At 45.5% G+C, this 24,390-nt stretch overlaps 1 protein-coding gene across 2 annotated transcripts in view; it reads left to right on the top strand.

Moving 5' to 3' along the window:
• Nucleotides 1-23,158, top strand: part of ano2b (anoctamin 2b) — a 191,303-nt gene extending 168,145 nt beyond the window's left edge. The window contains exons 24-26 of one of the 2 annotated variants that reach the window (XR_011666777.1): nucleotides 281-553; nucleotides 13,950-14,055; nucleotides 18,695-18,721. Coding sequence is in view for 1 of the 2 variants with exons in the window: in XM_071331598.1 (XP_071187699.1) it covers nucleotides 281-459; nucleotides 13,950-14,055; nucleotides 18,695-19,090 (681 nt within the window). In the remaining variant the exon portion in view is untranslated. Of the gene's footprint in view, nucleotides 1-280; nucleotides 554-13,949; nucleotides 14,056-18,694 lie in introns of both variants that reach the window. The other variant, XM_071331598.1, reaches the window with a different exon arrangement.
• Nucleotides 23,159-24,390: the final 1,232 nt, after the last annotated feature.

The following is a 24,390-nucleotide window of genomic DNA, read 5'->3' as shown; positions in this document are numbered from 1 at the left end:
TGGTACTGAGATCACAACGTATCTGTGTCATTATGGTACTGAGATAACAACGTTGTGTCATTATGGTACTGAGATCACAACGTTGTGTCATTATGGTACTGAGATCACAACTTATCTGTGTCATTGTGGCGTCTGAGTGCCATTGAGACAGACACAACTTCGCGATGATGCTGAGACATAAAAATGGTATCCATGAGTTCGTCTGATTCTGGGTGAGTAGAAAAAGCTCCTTAATGTCAATCTCACAGTCTCCCTTTAATGTGCTCTCTCTCCCTGCCAGGCGTTTGTGATCTCGTTCACCTCAGACTTCATTCCCAGGCTGGTGTACCAGTACATGTACAGTCAGACAGGCAACATGCACGGCTTCATAGACCACACCCTCTCTCACTTCAACGTGTCCAACTTCAGACCCGGCAACGCCCCCACCTCCTCAAACCTCCCTGAGACCACCGTCTGCAGGTTAGTACCACACCCTCTCTCACTTCAACGTGTCCAACTTCAGACCCGGCAACGCCCCCACCTCCTCAAACCTCCCTGAGACCACCGTCTGCAGGTTAGTACCACACCCTCTCTCACTTCAACGTGTCCAACTTCAGACCCGGCAACGCCCCCACCTCCTCAAACCTCCCGGAGACCACCGTCTGCAGGTTAGTACCACACCCTCTCTCACTTCAACGTGTCCAACTTCAGACCCGGCAACGCCCCCACCTCCTCAAACCTCCCGGAGACCACCGTCTGCAGGTTAGTACCACAGAGACCACCGTCTGCAGGTTAGTACCACAGAGACCACCGTCTGCAGGTTAGTACCACAGAGACCACCGTCTGCAGGTTAGTACCACAGAGACCACCGTCTGCAGGTTAGTACCACAGAGACCACCGTCTGCAGGTTAGTACCACAGAGACCACCGTCTGCAGGTTAGTACCACATACACACTCCGTTGTCTCTCTTTTCATTGAAGACTCCGTCAGGAGCGCTGGTAGTCAGAGGATTGTTAGAGGTTTGGGTTTTTCCATGTATTTTTCGAGGTTGGACGTTAGCACGTTAGTACGGTGGGCGCACCGATTGGTGTCACCTCGTTAGTACGGTGGGCGCACCGATTGGTGTCACCTCGTTAGTACGGTGGGCGCACCGATTGGTGTCACCTCGTTAGTACGGTGGGCGCACCGATTGGTGTCACCTCGTTAGTACGGTGGGCGCACCGATTGGTGTCACCACGTTAGTCAATATGTGTTTTACCTGTGCTATTTAAGAGTGGCTGGCCCAGGTGATATTTAAAGAGTGGCTGGCCCAGGTGATATTTAAAGAGTGGCTGGCCCAGGTGATGTTTAAAGAGTGGCTGGCCCAGGTGATATTTAAAGAGTGGCTGGCCCAGGTGATATTTAATAGTGGCTGGCCCAGGTGATATTTAAAGAGTGGCTGGCCCAGGTGATATTTAAAGAGTGGCTGTCCCAGGTGATGTTTAAAGAGTGGCTGTCCCAGGTGATGTTTAAAGAGTGGCTGGCCCAGTGCTCCAGTTGTCTTGATAGATGTGGAGGTTAACACCTTTAGTTGTCTTGATAGATGTGGAGGGTCAACTCCTCTAGTTGTCTTGATAGATGTGGAGGGTCAACTCCTCTAGTTGTCTTGATAGATGTGGAGGTTAACTCCTTTAGTTGTCTTGATAGATGTGGAGGGTTAACTCCTCTAGTTGTCTTGATAGATGTGGAGGGTCAACTCCTCTAGTTGTCTTGATAGATGTGGAGGGTCAACTCCTCTAGTTGTCTTGATAGATGTGGAGGGTTAACACCTTTAGTTGTCTTGATAGATGTGGAGGGTTAACACCTTTAGTTGTCTTGATAGATGTGGAGGGTCAACTCCTTTAGTTGTCTTGATAGATGTGGAGGGTCGACTCCTTTAGTTGTCTTGATAGATGTGGAGGGTCAACTCCTTTAGTTGTCTTGATAGATGTGGAGGGTCAACTCCTTTAGTTGTCTTGATAGATGTGGAGGGTTAACTCCTCTAGTTGTCTTGATAGATGTGGAGGGTTAACTCCTTTAGTTGTCTTGATAGATGTGGAGGGTCAACTCCTTTAGTTGTCTTGATAGATGTGGAGGGTTTAGTTGTCTTGATAGATGTGGAGGGTCAACTCCTTTAGTTGTCTTGATAGATGTGGAGGGTCAACTCCTTTAGTTGTCTTGATAGATGTGGAGGGTCAACACCTCTAGTTGTCTTGATAGATGTGGAGGGTTAACACCTTTAGTTGTCTTGATAGATGTGGAGGGTTAACTCCTTTAGTTGTCTTGATAGATGTGGAGGGTTAACTCCTTTAGTTGTCTTGATAGATGTGGAGGGTCAACACCTCTAGTTGTCTTGATAGATGTGGAGGGTTAACTCCTTTAGTTGTCTTGATAGATGTGGAGGGTTAACTCCTTTAGTTGTCTTGATAGATGTGGAGGGTCAACACCTCTAGTTGTCTTGATAGATGTGGAGGGTTAACACCTTTAGTTGTCTTGATAGATGTGGAGGGTTAACTCCTTTAGTTGTCTTGATAGATGTGGAGGGTTAACTCCTCTAGTTGTCTTGATAGATGTGGAGGGTTAACTCCTTTAGTTGTCTTGATAGATGTGGAGGGTCAACTCCTTTAGTTGTCTTGATAGATGTGGAGGGTTAACTCCTTTAGTTGTCTTGATAGATGTGGAGGGTTAACTCCTTTAGTTGTCTTGATAGATGTGGAGGGTTAACTCCTTTAGTTGTCTTGATAGATGTGGAGGGTCACCTCCTTTAGTTGTCTTGATAGATGTGGAGGTTAACTCCTTTAGTTGTATTGATAGATGTGGAGGGTTAACTCCTTTAGTTGTCTTGATAGATGTGGAGGGTTAACTCCTTTAGTTGTCTTGATAGATGTGGAGGTTAACTCCTCTAGTTGTCTTGATAGATGTGGAGGTTAACTCCTCTAGTTAACTCTCCCTATTTGATTTCTAAAAAAACAATCCTTTATCTGATCTTCCCTGTTTTTCATGTTGCTCCTCTATTAGGTTTGCTTCCTGTCTTTAAGTTTGCTGTGGGTTTATCTTTAGTTGGCCTCTTCTTGGGCAGATTCAGTGGGTCTCGTGGTGGGTGTCTTGTAGGTCCCGGTTGTTGTTGCTAGTGGACAGAGTGCCTTTCAGAACCCCTCCTAAAACCCCACCTGATTGGTTGTGGTTGCTGTCAGTCGCTCTTTGTTAGTTTCCCCTTCTGTTTGAGTGATGATTTTTGGTTTTCTTGTTGGGGAACGTAACAGGTTGATAGACTGATATTATAGTCTGGTGCTTGAGGATCCATGGTGCTTCCATGCTATCAACCAGTCTGCTACATCTCTCTCCTGCTACCCCTCTCTCTCCTGCTACCCCTCTCTCTCCTGCTACCTCTCTCTCCTGATACCTCTCTCTCTCCTGATACCTCTCTCTCTCCTGATACCTCTCTCTCTCCTGATACCTCTCTCTCTCCTGATACCTCTCTCTCTCCTGATACCTCTCTCTCTCCTGCTACCTCTCTCTCCTGCTACCTCTCTCTCCTGCCACCTCTCTCTCCTGCTACCTCTCTCTCCTGCTACCTCTCTCTCCTGCTACCTCTCTCTCCTGCTACCTCTCTCTCCTGCTACCTCTCTCTCCTGCTACCTATCTCTCTCCTGCTACCTCTCTCTCTCCTGATACCTCTCTCTCTCCTGATACCTCTCTCTCTCCTGATACCTCTCTCTCTCCTGATACCTCTCTCTCTCCTGATACCTCTCTCTCTCCTGATACCTCTCACTCCTGATACCTCTCACTCCTGATACCTCTCTCTTCTGTTACATCTCTCTCCTGCTACCTCTCTCTCTCCTGATACCTCTCTCTCTCTCCTGATACCTCTCTCTCTCTCCTGTTACCTCTCTCTCCTGATACCTCTCTCTCCTGATACCTGTCTCTCCTGCTACCTCTCTCTCCTGCTACCTCTCACTCCTGCTACCTCTCTCTCCTGCTACCTCTCTCTCCTGCTACCTCTCTCTTCTGTTACATCTCTCTCCTGCTACCTCTCTCTCTCTCCTGATACCTCTCTCTCTCTCCTGATACCTCTCTCTCTCTCCTGTTACCTCTCTCTCCTGATACCTCTCTCTCCTGATACCTGTCTCTCCTGCTACCTCTCTCTCCTGCTACCTCTCACTCCTGCTACCTCTCTCTCCTGCTACCTCTCTCTCCTGCTACCTCTCTCTCCTGCTACCTATCTCTCTCCTGCTACCTCTCTCTCTCCTGATACCTCTCTCTCTCCTGATACCTCTCTCTCTCCTGATACCTCTCTCTCTCCTGATACCTCTCTCTCCTGATACCTGTCTCTCCTGCTACCTCTCTCTCCTGCTACCTCTCACTCCTGCTACCTCTCTCTCCTGCTACCTCTCTCTCCTGCTACCTCTCTCTCCTGCTACCTCTCTCTCCTGCTACCTATCTCTCTCCTGATACCTCTCTCTCTCCTGATACCTCTCTCTCTCCTGATACCTCTCTCTCTCCTGATACCTCTCTCTCTCCTGATACCTCTCACTCCTGATACCTATCTCTCTTCTGTTACATCTCTCTCCTGCTACCTCTCTCTCTCTCCTGATACCTCTCTCTCTCTCCTGATACCTCTCTCTCTCTCCTGATACCTCTCTCTCTCCTGATACCTCTCTCTCTCCTGCTACCTCTCTCTCTCCTGCTACCTCTCTCTCTCCTGCTACCTCTCTCTCCTGCTACCTCTCTCTCTTCTGTTACATCCCTCTCCGGCTACCCCTCTCTCTCCTGCTACCTCTCTCTCCTGCTACCCCTCTCTCTCCTGCTACCTCTCTCTCCTGCTACCTCTCTCTCCTGCTACCTCTCTCTCCTGCTACCTCTCTCTTCTGCTACATCTCTCTCCTGCTACCTCTCTCTCTCCTGCTACCTCTCTCTCTCTCCTGCTACCTCTCTCTCCTGCTACCTCTCTCTCCTGCTACCTCTCTCTCCTGTTACCTGTCTCTCCTGCTACCTCTCTCTCCTGCTACCTCTCTCTCTCCTGCTACCTCTCTCTCCTGCTACATCTGTTGGTGTTTAAATCCTTCTAACCAACACAGAGGGTGTTACTGTCTGTCCTACTGGAACACTGCAGGTCTCTAAGCAGAAACATCTCGACCCTGCAGGTCTGTTGGGGATTCTGTTACGTAACAGCACTGTAGAGACAGTCTGTTTAAAACTCCACTTTAAGGCTATAGGAATGTCCCTCCAGTGTTAAAGCATGACTAATGAGCCATTCCCAGAAAACACTATATTTGTGTCATGAATGAAACGTTTTATGAAAGAAAGAGAGACTATTCAGTAAGGACAGATCATTGTCTTCCTGGGGGGTGGGCCGGGTGGGGACAGGGCAGATGGAGGGAGAGATGCCATCTTCCTGGGGGGTGGGCTGGGTGGGGACAGGGCAGATGGAGAGAGAGATGCAATCTTCCTGGGGGGGTGGACTGAGTGGACAAAACATTAAGAACACCTTCCTCATATTGAGTTGCTCCTCCCCAACACACTCTACCAGCCACACAGCAGGAATCAAACCCTCAGCCCTGGAACAACACGTTCTACCAGCCACACAGCAGGAATCAAACCCTCAGCCCTGGAGCAATACGCTCTACCAGCCACACAGCAGGAATCAAACCCTCAGCCCTGGAACAACACACTCTACCAGCCACACAGCAGGAATCAAACCCTCAGCCCTAGAACAACACGCTCTACCAGCCACACAGCAGGAATCAAACCCTCAGCCCTGGAGCAATACGCTCTACCAGCCACACAGCAGGAATCAAACCCTCAGCCCTGGAGCAACACGCTCTACCAGCCACACAGCAGGAATCAAACCCTCAGCCCTGGAACAACATGCTCTACCAGCCACACAGCAGGAATCAAACCCTCAGCCCTGGAACAACACGTTCTACCAGCCACACAGCAGGAATCAAACCCTCAGCCCTGGAACAACACACTCTACCAGCCACACAGCAGGAATCAAACCCTCAGCCCTGGAGCAACGTGCCACACAGGGCCACATACTGTGGTTCTGCTTCAACATACTGGGGAACTAGAGAAGCTGGGGGCTTTATCAGGGGGGGAATGATATCAGGCGTGGACCACGTTTTCTGGCAAAGGGGCTCACTTGAAAATTGGCTGTGCATGTGTGCGTGTGCGTGTGTGTGTGTGCATGTGTGTGTGCGTGTGAGGGAGGGAGGGGTGGGAATGGGCTGACCCTTGTTTTGTTGCAGATTTCAGCTCCGTTCCCCAGAGATACTAGTGGAAATCAGTCCAACTTCCTCTGGTACTGTCACACACTCATCTAGAGGAGAGACAGGGGTCTCCAACAGTATTGGTCACACACTCATCTAGAGGATAGACAGGGGTCTCCAACAGTATTGAGGCAGTGATAGACAGGGGTCTCCAACAGTATTGAGGCAGTGATAGACAGGGGTCTCCAACAGTATTGAGGCAGTGATAGACAGGGGTCTCCAACAGTATTGAGGCAGTGGTAGACAGGGGTCTCCAACAGTATTGAGGCAGTGGTAGACAAGGGTCTCCAACAGTATTGAGGCAGTGGTAGACAGGGGTCTCCAACAGTATTGAGGCAGTGGTAGACAGGGGTCTCCAACAGTATTGAGGCAGTGGTAGACAAGGGTCTCCAACAGTATTGAGACAGTGGTAGACAGGGGTCTCCAACAGTATTGGGACAGTGATAGAAAGGGGTCTCCAACAGTATTGAGACAGTGATAGACAGGGGTCTCCAACAGTATTGAGGCAGTGATAGACAGGGGTCTCCAACAGTATTGAGGCAGTGATAGACAGGGGTCTCCAACAGTATTGAGGCAGTGGTAGACAAGGGTCTCCAACAGTATTGAGGCAGTGATAGACAGGGGTCTCCAACAGTATTGAGACAGTGGTAGACAGGGGTCTCCAACAGTATTGAGGCAGTGATAGACAGGGGTCTCCAACAGTATTGAGACAGTGATAGACAGGGGTCTCCAACAGTATTGAGGCAGTGATAGACAGGGGTCTCCAACAGTATTGAGACAGTGATAGACAGGGGTCTCCAACAGTATTGAGGCAGTGGTAGACAGGGGTCTCCAACAGTATTGAGGCAGTGATAGACAGGGGTCTCCAACAGTATTGAGGCAGTGATAGACAGGACTCTCCAACAGTATTGAGGCAGTGGTAGACAAGGGTCTCCAACAGTATTGAGGCAGTGATAGACAGGGGTCTCCAACAGTATTGAGGCAGTGATAGACAGGACTCTCCAACAGTATTGAGGCAGTGGTAGACAAGGGTCTCCAACAGTATTGAGGCAGTGATAGACAGGGGTCTCCAACAGTATTGAGGCAGTGATAGACAGGGGTCTCCAACAGTATTGAGGCAGTGGTAGACAGGGGTCTCCAACAGTATTGAGGCAGTGATAGACAGGGGTCTCCAACAGTATTGAGGCAGTGATAGACAGGGGTCTCCAACAGTATTGAGGCAGTGGTAGACAGGGGTCTCCAACAGTATTGAGGCAGTGATAGACAGGGGTCTCCAACAGTATTGAGGCAGTGGTAGACAGGGGTCTCCAACAGTATTGAGACAGTGATAGACAGGGGTCTCCAACAGTATTGAGACAGTGATAGACAGGGGTCTCCAACAGTATTGGGACAGTGATAGACAGGGGTCTCCAACAGTATTGGGACAGTGATAGACAGGGGTCTCCAACAGTATTGAGGCAGTGATAGACAGGAGTCTCCAACAGTATTGAGGCAGTGATAGACAGGGGTCTCCAACAGTATTGAGGCAGTGATAGACAGGGGTCTCCGAACGGGATTGAGACAGTGATAGACAGGGGTCTCCAACAGTATTGAGGCAGTGATAGACAGGGGTCTCCAACAGTATTGAGGCAGTGATAGACAGGGGTCTCCAACAGTATTGAGGCAGTGATAGACAGGGGTCTCCAACAGTATTGAGGCAGTGATAGACAGGGGTCTCCAACAGTATTGAGGCAGGGAGAGACAGGGGTCTCCAACAGTATTGAGGCAGGGAGAGACAGGGGTCTCCAACAGTATTGAGGCAGGGAGAGACATGGGTCTCCAACAGTATTGAGACAGTGATAGACAGGGGTCTCCAACAGTATTGAGACAGTGATAGACAGGGGATGATGATGCAGTGACTATGAGGTTAAAGTTCAGACTGTCAGATTTAATTTAAGGGTATTTCATCCACATCACATGGCCTTTCTAGGGAGGTTTTCTCGGCTGTACTTCCCTTTTCCTAGCCACCGTGTGTTACTAGGTTTTGGCCTTTCTAGGGAGGTTTTCTCGGCTGTACTTCCCTTTTCCTAGCCACCATGTGTTACTAGGTTTTGGCCTTTCTAGGAAGTTTTTCCTACCCACCGTGCTTCTACACCTGCATTGCTTCCTGTTTGGGGTTTTAGGCTGGGTTTCTGTATAGCACTTTGAGATATCAGCTGATGTAAGAAGGGCTTTATAAATACATTTGATTTGATTTGATCAGGGGAACCCGTTTTAGAAATGACAGACAAAGTATTAGGACACATTCACTAATGTGTATTAAAGTAGTCAACTGTTTAGTATTCAGTCCCATATTCCTAGCACGCAGTGTTTACATCAAGCTTGTGACTTTACAAACTTGTTGGATTCATTTGTTGTTTGCTTTTGTTGTTCCAGATTATTTAGTGCCCAATAGAAATGAATGGTCAATAATGTTTTGTGTCATTTTGGAGTCACTTTTATTGTAAATAAGAATAGAATATGTTTCTAAACACTTCTACCCCCAAGACATGCTAACCTCTCACCATAACAATAACAGGGGAGGTTAGCATTTTATATCATAACCCCAAGACATGCTAACCTCTCACCATAACAATAACAGGGGAGGTTAGCATTTTATATCATACTCCCAAGACATGCTAACCTCTCACCATAACAATAACAGGGGAGGTTAGGATTTTATATCATACTCCCAAGACATGCTAACCTCTCACCATAACAGTAACAGGGGAGGTTAGCATTTTATATCATACTCCCAAGACATGCTAACCTCTCACCATAACAATAACAGGGGAGGTTAGCATTTTATATCATACTCCCAAGACATGCTAACCTCTCACCATAACAATAACAGGGGAGGTTAGCATTTTATATCATACTCCCAAGACATGCTAACCTCTCACCATAACAATAACAGGGGAGGTTAGCATTTTATATCATACTCCCAAGACATGCTAACCTCTCACCATAACAATAACAGGGGAGGTTAGCATTTTATATCATACTCCCAAGACATGCTAACCTCTCACCATAACAATAACAGGGGAGGTTAGCATTTTATATCATACTCCCAAGACATGCTAACCTCTCACCATAACAATAACAGGGGAGGTTAGCATTTTATATCATACTCCCAAGACATGCTAACCTCTCACCATAACAATAACAGGGGAGGTTAGCATTTTATATCATACTCCCAAGACATGCTAACCTCTCACCATAACAATAACAGGGGAGGTTAGCATTTTATATCATACTCCCAAGACATGCTAACCTCTCACCATAACAATAACAGGGGAGGTTAGCATTTTATATCATACTCCCAAGACATGCTAACCTCTCACCATAACAATAACAGGGGAGGTTAGCATTTTATATCATACTCCCAAGACATGCTAACCTCTCACCATAACAATAACAGGGGAGGTTAGCATTTTATATCATACTCCCAAGACATGCTAACCTCTCACCATAACAATAACAGGGGAGGTTAGCATTTTATATCATACTCCCAAGACATGCTAACCTCTCACCATAACAATAACAGGGGAGGTTAGCATTTTATATCATACTCCCAAGACATGCTAACCTCTCACCATAACAATAACAGGGGAGGTTAGCATTTTATATCATACTCCCAAGACATGCTAACCTCTCACCATAACAATAACAGGGGAGGTTAGCATTTTATATCATACTCCCAAGACATGCTAACCTCTCACCATAACAGTAACAGGGGAGGTTAGCATTTTATATCATACTCCCAAGACATGCTAACCTCTCACCATAACAATAACAGGGGAGGTTAGCATTTTATATCATACTCCCAAGACATAGACCGCCGCCCCTTGTCTTACCAGAGGCTGCTGTTCTATCCTGCCAATGCATTGTAAAACCCGCCAGCTGTATGTTATTCATGTCGTCGTTCAGCCACGACTCGGTGAAACATAAGATATTACAGTTTTTAATGTCCTGTGATCGTAGTTCGTCTATTTTATTTTCCATTGACTGTACGTTGGCTAATAGGACCGATGGTAAAGGGAGATTACCCGCCCTCCGTCAGATCCTTACAAGGCACCCAGACCTTCGTCCCCGATATCTCCGTCTCTTTCTCCTGCGAATGACGGAGATGAGGGCCTTGTCGGGCGTCTGGAGTAAATCCTTCCCGTCCGACTCGTTAAAGAAAACGTTTTCCTCCAGTACGGGGTGAGTATTCGCTGTCCTGGTATCTAGAAGCTCTTTTCACTCATAAGAAACGGTGGCAGAAACATTATGTTCAAATTAAGTTACAAACACCCAAGAAACAGGCAGAATAGCACAGTTGGTTAGGAGATCGTAAAACGTCAGCCATCTCCTCCGGCTGCATTACTCATCGCTTGCTATGAATATGGAACCAAATGCTAAACTTTTGACTAATACAAATATAAGTGAATTTGTCCAAAGATTTTTGATCCTCTAAAAGGGGGGGACTAAAAAGTGCTGTAATTTCTAAACGATTCACCCGATATGGATGAAAATACCCTAAAATTAAAGCTTGATATCTACACGTTAACCTCGTAGTAATTGTATCATTTAAAATCCAAAGTGCTGGAGTACAGAGCCAAAATAACAACAAATATATCACTGTCCCAATACTTTTGGAGAGCACTGTGTTATTGAATGAATGTGTGTCTGTTCTATTTTTGACATGGTCAGTATTGTGATAACCAAACATGGAGGCAGCCAGAGGAGCATTGAGGTGATGTCTTGTTCAGGGAATCAGATCTCTGTGTGTGTGGTGGTGGGTGGTGGTGGGGGTGGGGGTGGGGGGGGGGGCTCCCAGGGAGAGGCAGGGGCCTGAGGGCAGATAGAGTGTAGGGTGGCTGGGTGAATCGGAGCCAGTCTCACACATTCCTGCTCCATGCCTGTATATGGCCATACACCAGGACCAGTCTGTCTCTATCATGTTTTCCTAATTTAAATCAGCCAATCAAACGTTTAGAGGAAATTCAACTCGGCTTCGATGTCCACTCTGAAAGAAGTTAGTTTAAATAGTTTCTCTGTTTTCATCCGTCTGTCTGACCAGCCGTAGTATCGTAGTACCTCTAGCGACTCTAGTTGTTTCATAGTAAAAACCAAGTTTCTAATAGAAAAATTAACGGGCTGTTATTGTGCTTTATGGTCCTCTAGCCATGGTCCTCTAGCCATGGTCCTCTAGCCATGGACCTCTAGCCATGGTCATGGTCCTCTAGCCACGGTCCTCTAGCCATGGTTCTCTAGCCATGGTTCTCTAGCCATGGTTCTCTAGCCATGGTCCTCTAGCCATGGTCCTCTAGCCACGGTCCTCTAGCCATGGTTCTCTAGCCATGGTCCTCTAGCCATGGTCCTCTAGCCACGGTCCTCTAGCCACGGTCCTCTAGCCACGGTTCAATAGCCAAGGTCCTCTAGCCATGGTTCTCTAGCCACGGTCCTCTAGCCACGGTCCTCTAGCCATGGTCCTCTAGCCATGGTCCTCTAGCCATGGTCCTCTAGCCACGGTCCTCTAGCCACGGTCCTCTAGCCACGGTTGTATAGAGGGGTACTGAGGGGCATCATTATGTCTCTGTCCCCTAGACTACAGTCTGACCTCCTCCATTATGTCTCTGTCCCCTAGACTACAGTCTGACCACCTCCATTATGGCTCTGTCTCCTAGACTACAGTCTGACCACCTCCATTATGTCTCTGTCCCCTAGACTACAGTCTGACCACCTCCATTATGGCTCTGTCCCCTAGACTACAGTCTGACCACCTCCATTATGTCTCTGTCCCCTAGACTACAGTCTGACCACCTCCATTATGTCTCTGTCCCCTAGACTACAGTCTGACCACCTCCATTATGACTCTGTCCCCTAGACTACAGTCTGACCTCCTCCATTATGTCTCTGTCCCCTAGACTACAGTCTGACCACCTCCATTATGGCTCTGTCCCCTAGACTACAGTCTGACCACCTCCATTATGGCTCTGTCCCCTAGACTACAGTCTGACCTCCTCCATTATGTCTCTGTCCCCTAGACTACAGTCTGACCACCTCCATTATGGCTCTGTCCCCTAGACTACAGTCTGACCTCCTCCATTATGTCTCTGTCCCCTAGACTACAGTCTGACCACCTCCATTATGGCTCTGTCCCCTAGACTACAGTCTGACCACCTCCATTATGGCTCTGTCCCCTAGACTACAGTCTGACCACCTCCATTATGACTCTGTCCCTTAGACTACAGTCTGACCACCTCCATTATGTCTCTGTCCCCTAGACTACAGTCTGACCACCTCCATTATGGCTCTGTCCCCTAGACTACAGTCTGACCTCCTCCATTATGTCTCTGTCCCCTAGACTACAGTCTGACCACCTCCATTATGGCTCTGTCCCCTAGACTACAGTCTGACCTCCTCCATTATGGCTCTGTCTCCTAGACTACAGTCTGACCACCTCCATTATGGCTCTGTCCCCTAGACTACAGTCTGACCACCTCCATTATGTCTCTGTCCCCTAGACTACAGTCTGACCACCTCCATTATGGCTCTGTCTCCTAGACTACAGTCTGACCTCCTCCATTATGGCTCTGTCCCCTAGACTACAGTCTGACCTCCTCCATTATGGCTCTGTCTCCTAGACTACAGTCTGACCACCTCCATTATGGCTCTGTCTCCTAGACTACAGTCTGACCACCTCCATTATGGCTCTGTCCCCTAGACTACAGTCTGACCTCCTCCATTATGGCTCTGTCTCCTAGACTACAGTCTGACCACCTCCATTATGGCTCTGTCCCCTAGACTACAGTCTGACCACCTCCATTATGTCTCTGTCCCCTAGACTACAGTCTGACCACCTCCATTATGGCTCTGTCTCCTAGACTACAGTCTGACCTCCTCCATTATGGCTCTGTCCCCTAGACTACAGTCTGACCTCCTCCATTATGGCTCTGTCTCCTAGACTACAGTCTGACCACCTCCATTATGGCTCTGTCTCCTAGACTACAGTCTGACCTTCTCCATTATGGCTCTGTCCCCTAGACTACAGTCTGACCTCCTCCATTATGGCTCTGTCTCCTAGACTACAGTCTGACCACCTCCATTATGGCTCTGTCTCCTAGACTACAGTCTGACCACCTCCATTATGGCTCTGTCCCCTAGACTACAGTCTGACCTCCTCCATTATGTCTCTGTCCCCTAGACTACAGTCTGACCACCTCCATTATGGCTCTGTCCCCTAGACTACAGTCTGACCTCCTCCATTATGACTCTGTCTCCTAGACCAGTGGTTCTCAACTAATTTTGCCTCAGTACCTATGACTGTCTGGTTAGTCATGTGTTCTATCTAGTAACTGTCTGGTTAGTCATGTGTTCTATCTAGTAACTGTCTGGTTAGTCATGTGTTCTATCTAGTAACTGTCTGGTTAGTCATGTGTTCTGTCTGGTTAGTCATGTGTTCTATCTAGTAACTGTCTGGTTAATCATGTGTTCTATCTAGTAACTGTCTGGTTAGTCATGTGTTCTATCTAGTAACTGTCTGGTTAATCATGTGTTCTATCTAGTAACTGTCTGGTTAGTCATGTGTTCTATCTAGAGGGTAGAGGGTGTGTCCGTCTCCTGTCTGCCTTAGAAGGATCTAGTAACCCCCCCCCCCCCTCCCCACCAACCCCCCAGGTATAAGGACTACAGAGAGCCTCCATGGTCAGCTGAAGCCTACCAGTTCTCTAAAACCTACTGGGCCGTCCTAGCTGCCAGACTGGCCTTCGTCATCCTGTTCCAGGTACAGTACCACAAATAGCAGGGCCACCTATCGACATTTAATAAAGTACTTTATCAGGAGATATACAGTACCACAAATAGCAGAGACACCTATCAACATTTAATAAAGTACTTTATCAGGAGATATACAGTACCACAAATAGCAGGGACACCTATCAACATTTAATAAAGTACTTTATCAGGAGATATACAGTACCACAAATAGCAGAGACACCTATCAACATTTAATAAAGTACTTTATCAGGAGATATACTGTATATACAGTACCACAAATAGCAGAGACACCTATCAACATTTAATAAAGTACTTTATCAGGAGATATACTGTATATACAGTACCACAAATAGCAGGGACACCTATCAACATTTAATAAAGTACTTTATCAGGAGATATACAGTACCACAAATAGCAGAGACACCTATCAACATTTAATAAAGTACTTTATCAGGAGATATACAGTACCACAAATAGCAGGGACACCTATCAACATTAAACAAGTACTTTATCAGGAGATATACAGTACCACAAATAGCAGGGACACCTATCAACATTTAATAAAGTACTTTATCAGGAGATATACAGTACCACAAATAGCAGGGACACCTATCAACATTTAATAAAGTACTTTATCAGGAGATATACTGTATATACAGTACCACAAATAGCAGGGACACCTATCAACATTTAATAAAGTACTTTATCAGGAGATATACTGTATACACAGTACCAGTCAAAAGTTTGGACACACCTACTAGCCACCCTTTGCCTTGAAGACAGCTTTGCACACTCTTGGCATTCTCTCAACCAGCTTCACCTGGAATGCTTTTCCAACATTCTTGAAGGAGTTCCCACACATGCTGAGCACTTGTTGGCTGCTTTTCCTTCACTCTGCGGTCCAACTCATTCCAAACCATCTCAATTGGGATGAGGTCTGGTGATTGTGGAGGCCAGGTCATCTGATGCAGCACTCCATCACTCTCCTTCTTGGTCAAACAGCCCTTACACAGCCTGGAGGTGTGTTGGGTCATTGTCCTGTTGAAAACAAATGATAGTCACACTAACCGCAAACCAGATGAGATGGCATATCGCTGCAGAATGCTGTGGTTGCCATGCTGGTTAAGTGTGCCTTGAATTCAAAATAAATCACTTACAGTGTCACCAGCAAAGCAAAATCACACCACCTCCTCCATACTTCACGGTGGGAACCAATGGTGGGAACCAACAGATCCTCTGTTCACCTACTCTGAGTCTCACAACGACACGACGGTTGGAACCAAAATTCTTAAATTTGTACTCATCAGACCAAAGGACAGATTTCCACTGGTCTAATGTCCATTGTTCGTGTTTCTTGGCCCAATCAAGTCTCTTCTTCTTATTGATGTCCTTTAGTAGTGATTTCTTTGCAGCAGTTCGACCATAAAGGCCTGATTCACGCAGTCTCCTCTGAACAGCTGATGTTGAGATGTGTCTGTTACATGAACTCTGTGAAGCATTTATTTGGGCTGCAATTTCTGAGGCTGGTAACTCTAATGAACTTATCCTCTGCAGCAGAGGTAACTCTGGGTCTTCCTTTCCTGTGGCGGTCCTCATGAGAGCCAGTTTCATCATAGCACTTGATGGGGGTTTTCAACCGCACTTGAAGAAACGTTCAAAGTTCTTGAAATGTTCCGGATTGACTGACCTTCATGTCTTCAAGTAATGATGGACTGTCATTTCTCTTTGCTTATTTGAGCTGTTCTTGCCGTAATATGGACTTGGTCTTTTACCAAATATGGCTATCTTCTGTATACCACCCCTACCTTGTCACAACACAACTGAATGGCTCAAACACATTAAATAGGAAAGAAATTCCACAAATTAACTTTTAACAACACCTGTTATTTGAAATGCATTCCAGGTGACTACCTCATGAAGCTGGTTGAGAGAATGCCAAGAGTGTGTAATGCTGTCAAGGCAAAGAGTGGCTACTTTGAAGAATCTGAAATATAAAATATATTTGGTTTTGTTTAACACTTTTTTGATTACTACATAATTCCATATGTGTTAATTCATAGTTATGATGTCTTCACTATTATTCTACAATGTAGAAAATAATAAAAATAAAGAAATACCCTTGAATGAGTAGGTTTGTCCAAACTGTTACCTGGTACTGTATGTAATATCAAACTGACTCTGGACCTGTTATCTGGTACTGTTACCTGGTACTGTATGTAATATCAAACTGACTCTGGACCTGTTACCTGGTACTGTATGTAATATCAAACTGACTCCGGACCTGTTACCTGGTACTGTATGTAATATCAACCTGACTCTGGACCTGTTACCTGGTACTGTATGTAATATCAAACTGACTCCGGACCTGTTACCTGGTACTGTATGTAATATCAAACTGACTCTGGACCTGTTACCTGGTACTGTATGTAATATCAACCTGACTCCGGACCTGTTAACTGGTACTGTATGTAATATCAAACTGACTCCGGACCTGTTACCTGGTACTGTATGTAATATCAACCTGACTCTGGACCTGTTACCTGGTACTGTATGTAATATCAAACTGACTCCGGACCTGTTACCTGGTACTGTATGTAATATCAAACTGACTCTGTACCTGTTACCTGGTACTGTATGTAATATCAAACTGACTCTGGACCTGTTACCTGGTACTGTATGTAATATCAAACTGACTCCGGACCTGTTACCTGGTACTGTATGTAATATCAAACTGACTCCGGACCTGTTACCTGGTACTGTATGTAATATCAAACTGACTCTGGACCTGTTACCTGGTACTGTATGTAATATCAACCTGACTCTGGACCTGTTACCTGGTACTGTATGTAATATCAAACTGACTCTGGACCTGTTACCTGGTACTGTATGTAATATCAAACTGACTCCGGACCTGTTAACTGGTACTGTATGTAATATCAAACTGACTCCGGACCTGTTACCTGGTACTGTATGTAATATCAAACTGACTCTGGACCTGTTACCTGGTACTGTATGTAATATCAAACTGATTCTGGACCTGTTACCTGGTACTGTTACCTGGTACTGTATGTAATATCAAACTGACTCCGGACCTGTTAACTGGTACTGTATGTAATATCAAACTGACTCTGGACCTGTTACCTGGTACTGTATGTAATATCAAACTGACTCCGGACCTGTTACCTGGTACTGTATGTAATATCAAACTGACTCTGGACCTGTTACCTGGTACTGTATGTAATATCAAACTGAGTCCGGACCTGTTAACTGGTACTGTATGTAATATCAAACTGACTCCGGACCTGTTACCTGGTACTGTATGTAATATCAAACTGACTCTGGACCTGTTACCTGGTACTGTATGTAATATCAAACTGATTCTGGACCTGTTACCTGGTACTGTTACCTGGTACTGTATGTAATATCAAACTGACTCTGGACCTGTTACCTGGTACTGTATGTAATATCAAACTGACTCTGGACCTGTTACCTGGTACTGTATGTAATATCAAACTGACTCCGGACCTTTTACCTGGTACTGTATGTAATATCAAACTGACTCTGGACCTGTTACCTGGTACTGTATGTAATATCAAACTGACTCTGGACCTGTTACCTGGTACTGTATGTAATATCAAACTGACTCTGTACCTGTTACCTGGTACTGTATGTAATATCAAACTGACTCTGGACCTTATACCTGGTACTGTATGTAATATCAAACTGACTCCGGACCTGTTACCTGGTACTGTATGTAATATCAAACTGACTCCGGACCTGTTACCTGGTACTGTATGTAATATCAAACTGACTCTGGACCTGTTACCTGGTACTGTATGTAATATCAAACTGACTCCGGACCTGTTACCTGGTACTGTATGTAATATCAAACTGACTCCGGACCTGTTACCTGGTACTGTATGTAATATCAACCTGACTCTGGACCTGTTACCTGGTACTGTATGTAATATCAAACTGACTCCGGACCTGTTACCTGGTACTGTATGTAATATCAAACTGACTCCGGACCTGTTACCTGGTACTGTATGTAATATCAAACTGACTCTGGACCTGTTACCTGGTACTGTATGTAATATCAAACTGACTCCGGACCTGTTACCTGGTACTGTATGTAATATCAAACTGACTCTGGACCTGTTACCTGGTACTGTTACCTGGTACTGTATGTAATATCAAACTGACTCTGGACCTGTTACCTGGTACTGTATGTAATATCAAACTGACTCTGGACCTGTTACCTGGTACTGTATGTAATATCAAACTGACTCTGGACCTGTTACCTGGTACTGTATGTAATATCAACCTGACTCTGGACCTGTTACCTGGTACTGTATGTAATATCAAACTGACTCTGGACCTGTTACCTGGTACTGTATGTAATATCAAACTGACTCCGGACCTGTTACCTGGTACTGTATGTAATATCAAACTGACTCTGGACCTGTTACCTGGTACTGTGGTTGGACCAATGATCAGTGTGGTTGTATTTTAGTCACAGTGGAGCATTTATCAGATGATTCAGTACAACACCAACCAGTTAAACAAACTCCTGTCTTCTGTTGTGGCTTTGTGCTGCGTCCTTCCTTCAATCTCCACCCTGACGTCCATGACTCTCTCTCCATCAGAACGTGGTGATGTTCCTGAGCCTGCTGGTTGCCTGGGTGATCCCAGACGTCCCCAAGAACATCAGTGAGCAGCTGAAGAGAGAGAAGACCCTGCTGGTGGACGTGTTCCTCCGGGAGGAGAAGGACAAGTCCCACCTCCTCCAGAGCCTCTTCTCCTCCAAGGACCAGCCCAGCCAGGGTCACCCTGACACGGCCCACTTCCGTACTCTACCCCTAGGCCTCTCTCAGGGCCTAGGCCAGCCCCCGGGTGGAGAGGGAGGGGAATCCCGGGCGAGATGCAGGGCTGCCAGTTTCAGCCAGTTCACCAGACAGATGTCCATGTCCCCTAGCAACAACGCGGCCCGACAGATGTCCGTGTCCCCTAGCAACGACGCAGCCCGACACACAGCGGTCTGACACGCTACTGTAGCGGTTCCATACAAACTTTCTTTCTCCCCACAACAGGGGAAGTTTAGACACTAGTGTGGTAGCTACATGGAGTCTGAATGCTCCTCTGTGATCTCTCACCCCATGTAGACTTGGTGTTCTCTTTCTGAAGCAGTGTGATGATGGAACGTGCTGATCATGGACTTGTTCTTCCTGCCTGATAATCTACATATTCTTGACCATTGTGTGTTTATCTGCATAATGAGTGGTGACTGTATAGTTCCCTTAAGGAAAAACACCTTCAGCCAGGCGGCTTTCTCTAGAGAGCTTCCCGTGTCTGGAACATACTGCCTTCAGACACGGAGCTGCTGGTTACCACTCCTTCACCAATAACCTAAAGACATGGCTAAAGGACAGGCAGGTGTGTCAACACCATCCCCAGCTGTGTAGACCTGCTTTCCATGTTGTCTTCTATACATCGTTGGTTCTTTTTCTGTCATTTCGTTTGGTTGCTTTTTGTGTTATTGCTTTCTGTCTGTCTTCGTTAAGTGTTACTGGTCATATGTTGGTGTCTGTCTCTGTCTGTGTCTCTGTCTTCGTTAAGTGTTACTGGTCATATGTTGGCCTCTGTCTCTGTCTTCGTTAAGTGTTACTGGTCATATGTTGGTGTCTGTCTCTGTCTCTGTCTCTGTCTCTGTCTCTGTCTTCGTTAAGTGTTACTGGTCATATGTTGGTGTCTGTCTCTGTCTCTGTCTCTGTCTCTGTCTTCGTTAAGTGTTACTGGTCATATGTTGGCCTCTGTCTCTGTCTTCGTTAAGTGTTACTGGTCATATGTTGGTGTCTGTCTCTGTCTCTGTCTCTGTCTCTGTCTCTGTCTTCGTTAAGTGTTACTGGTCATATGTTGGCCTCTGTCTCTGTCTTCGTTAAGTGTTACTGGTCATATGTTGGTGTCTGTCTCTGTCTGTGTCTCTGTCTTCGTTAAGTGTTACTGGTCATATGTTGGCCTCTGTCTCTGTCTTCGTTAAGTGTTACTGGTCATATGTTGGTGTCTGTCTCTGTCTCTGTCTCTGTCTCTGTCTCTGTCTTCGTTAAGTGTTACTGGTCATATGTTGGTGTCTGTCTCTGTCTCTGTCTCTGTCTCTGTCTCTGTCTTCGTTAAGTGTTACTGGTCATATGTTGGCCTCTGTCTCTGTCTTCGTTAAGTGTTACTGGTCATATGTTGGTGTCTGTCTCTGTCTCTGTCTCTGTCTCTGTCTCTGTCTTCGTTAAGTGTTACTGGTCATATGTTGGCCTCTGTCTCTGTCTTCGTTAAGTGTTACTGGTCATATGTTGGTGTCTGTCTCTGTCTCTGTCTCTGTCTTCGTTAAGTGTTACTGGTCATATGTTGGTGTCTGTCTCTGTCTGTCTCTGTCTCTGTCTGTCTCTGTCTTCGTTAAGTGTTACTGGTCCATATGTTGGTGTCTGTCTCTGTCTCTGTCTCTGTCTCTGTCTCTGTCTGTCTCTGTCTTCGTTAAGTGTTACTGGTCCATATGTTGGTGTCTGTCTCTGTCTCTGTCTCTGTCTTCGTTAAGTGTTACTGGTTGTATGTTGCTCTGTCTGTGCTTACTGTCTGTATTGTTATTGGATTTGTTTTTAATAACCTTCCCAGGGACTCCGGTCGAAAATTATCCGGCTGGCTAAAACCGGCGCCTTTACAGAAAGGTTGATAAATGTGCACTGCTCCTGTAAAAAAATAAAACTTAATAATAATAATAATAATGCCTGGATAATGTATAGAATAACAAGGTTCAGAGTGTATACATGGATAATGTACATGTTGAGGTCCAGCGTGTATACATGGATAATGTACATGTTGAGGTCCAGCGTGTATACATGGATAATGTACATGTTGAGGTCCAGTGTGTATAACTGGATAATGTACATGTTGAGGTCCAGCGTGTATAACTGGATAATGTACATGTTGAGGTCCAGAGTGTATAACTGGGTAATGTACATGTTGAGGTCCAGTGTGTATAACTGGATAATGTACATGTTGAGGTCCAGAGTGTATAACTGGGTAATGTACATGTTGAGGTCCAGAGTGTATAACTGGGTAATGTACATGTTGAGGTCCAGCGTGTATAACTGGGTAATGTACATGTTGAGGTCCAGAGTGTATAACTGGGTAATGTACATGTTGAGGTCCAGAGTGTATAACTGGGTAATGTACGTGTTGAGGTCCAGCGTGTATAACTGGGTAATGTACATGTTGAGGTCCAGTGTGTATAACTGGATAATGTACATGTTGAGGTCCAGAGTGTATAACTGGGTAATGTACATGTTGAGGTCCAGCGTGTATAACTGGGTAATGTACATGTTGAGGTCCAGAGTGTATAACTGGGTAATGTACATGTTGAGGTCCAGAGTGTATAACTGGGTAATGTACATGTTGAGGTCCAGTGTGTATAACTGGGTAATGTACATGTTGAGGTCCAGTGTGTATAACTGGATAATGTACATGTTGAGGTCCAGAGTGTATAACTGGGTAATGTACATGTTGAGGTCCAGCGTGTATAACTGGATAATGTACATGTTGAGGTCCAGCGTGTATAACTGGATAATGTACATGTTGAGGTCCAGTGTGTATAACTGGGTAATGTACATGTTGAGGTCCAGTGTGTATAACTGGGTAATGTACATGTTGAGGTCCAGCGTGTATAACTGGGTAATGTACATGTTGAGGTCCAGCGTGTATAACTGGGTAATGTACATGTTGAGGTCCAGCGTGTATAACTGGATAATGTACATGTTGAGGTCCAGCGTGTATAACTGGATAATGTACATGTTGAGGTCCAGCGTGTATAACTGGGTAATGTACATGTTGAGGTCCAGAGTGTATAACTGGGTAATGTACATGTTGAGGTCCAGAGTGTATAACTGGATAATGTACATGTTGAGGTCCAGTGTGTATAACTGGATAATGTACATGTTGAGGTCCAGTGTGTATAACTGGGTAATGTACATGTTGAGGTCCAGAGTGTATAACTGGGTAATGTACATGTTGAGTTCCAGTGTGAGGATAACATAGCATCATATAGAGGACCAGTGTGTGTATGTCATGATAATCTCTGGTGGACAGACTACGTCAACATAAATGATTCCATAGATATGTCATCATACAACGGGATGCGTGACATAACGCGCTACTTCTGGAGCTCTGGACAGATCACCATTTCATAGGTGTTAGCATCTTTGACTTCTCGCAGGTGTTAGCATCTTTGACTTCTCGCAGGTGTTAGCATCTTTGACTTCTCGCAGGTGTTAGCATCTTTGACTTCTCGCAGGTGTTAGCATCTTTGACTTCTCACAGGTGTTAGCATCTTTCACATTTCACAGGTGTTAGCATCTTTGACTTCTCACAGGTGTTATCATCTTTCACATTTCACAGGTGTTAGCATCTTTCACATTTCACAGGTGTTAGCATCTTTGACTTCTCGCAGGTGTTAGCATCTTAGACTTCTCGCAGGTGTTAGCATCTTTGACTTCTCGCAGGTGTTAGCATCTTTCACATTTCACAGATGTTAGCATCTTTGACTTCTCACAGGTGTTAGCATCTTTGACTTCTCGCAGGTGTTAGCATCTTTCACATTTCACAGGTGTTAGCATCTTTGACTTCTCGCAGGTGTTAGCATCTTTGACTTCTCACAGGTGTTAGCATCTTTCACATTTCACAGGTGTTAGCATCTTTGACTTCTCACAGGTGTTAGCATCTTTGACTTCTCACAGGTGTTAGCATCTTTGACTTCTCACAGGTGTTAGCATCTTTCACATTTCACAGGTGTTAGCATCTTTGACTTCTCACAGGTGTTAGCATCTTTCACATTTCACAGGTGTTAGCATCTTTCACATTTCACAAGCTGAGGGGACATTTGGTCCATAGTCTTGCCCGTAACTTGCAAAGAGAGGGTGGAGCTCTTCGTTCCGGTTCATTCTATCTCTTCTCTTAAAGACCCTCTTCGTCCCGGTTCATTCTATCTCTGCAGTTTTTTAAATTGTATTTTTAAATCAGCATCATTGTATGTCTAATTAAATCACTGTTTATTTCATTAAAATAACGGCAAATATATTTTGGTCATTTATTTCCCCGAGCCTCCTTTTGCCATTTTAAATGCTCAGTCTGATCATGTGGCCGTGTTGATACACATGTAATATACAGAGCCCTGATTGGCAGATAGGATCGTCTAGACCGGGGCTTCCCAAACTCGGTGCCGGGGCCCCTTGGATGGACCGTATGTTTTTTCTTTAGCACTACTCAGCTGATTCCAATCATCAACGCTTGATGATGACTGGGTTATTAGAATCAGATGTGTCGTTCAGAAACCACAGTGTCTACCTTGGGGGGGGGGGGGCCGCAGGACTGAGTTTGGGAACCCCTGATCTAGACTGTAGAATCTACCCGATTACCCCTTCAAAGTAGGAGGATATCAGAGGAGGTTGGTGGCACCTTAATTAGGGAAGACAGGCTGGTGTTAATGACTGGTATGAATAACTGGTATGGTATCAAACACGTTTTCCATGTATTACATTCACTCTGTCCATTATTATGAGCCATCCTCCCCTCAGCAGCCTCCTGTGATGCATATACTAATAAAATCTGACTGGTCATTTGTCAGAATAATCAGATTGATATGGGCCAAAAACTCATTGCATGAAATTCCAGGCATTTTTTTCAGTGACCCCCTAAATCAGGGTCACACTGCCTCTGTAACCTTCTACTGCAGTGGGCTAAATCAGGGTCACACAGAGTTCTGTAACCTTCTACTGCAGTGGGCTAAATCAGGGTCACACAGAGTTCTGTAACCTACTACTGCAGTGGGCTAAATCAGGGTTACACAGAATTCTGTAACCTTTTACTGCTTTTAGTTTAGTTTATTAGTTTGACCATTTAAAAAAAACATTGTTAAATCATGGAGGATAACACACAATACAGTCTGGGAATAATCAGATTGATATGGGCCAAAAACTCATTGCATGAAATTCCAGGCATTTTTTTCAGTGACCCCCTAAATCAGGGTCACACTGCCTCTGTAACCTTCTACTGCAGTGGGCTAAATCAGGGTCACACAGAGTTCTGTAACCTTCTACTGCAGTGGGCTAAATCAGGGTCACACAGAGTTCTGTAACCTACTACTGCAGTGGGCTAAATCAGGGTTACACAGAATTCTGTAACCTTTTACTGCTTTTAGTTTAGTTTATTAGTTTGACCATTTAAAAAAAACATTGTTAATCATGGAGGATAACACACAATACAGTCTGGGACTTATTTCCATTGTTAAATCATGGAGGATAAC

Source organism: Salvelinus alpinus, chromosome 11, assembly GCF_045679555.1.
Source record: "Salvelinus alpinus chromosome 11, SLU_Salpinus.1, whole genome shotgun sequence".
Taxonomy (NCBI): domain Eukaryota; kingdom Metazoa; phylum Chordata; class Actinopteri; order Salmoniformes; family Salmonidae; genus Salvelinus; species Salvelinus alpinus.
Note: the sequence above shows the minus strand (reverse complement) of the source record. Positions and strands in the feature narration are given on the sequence as shown.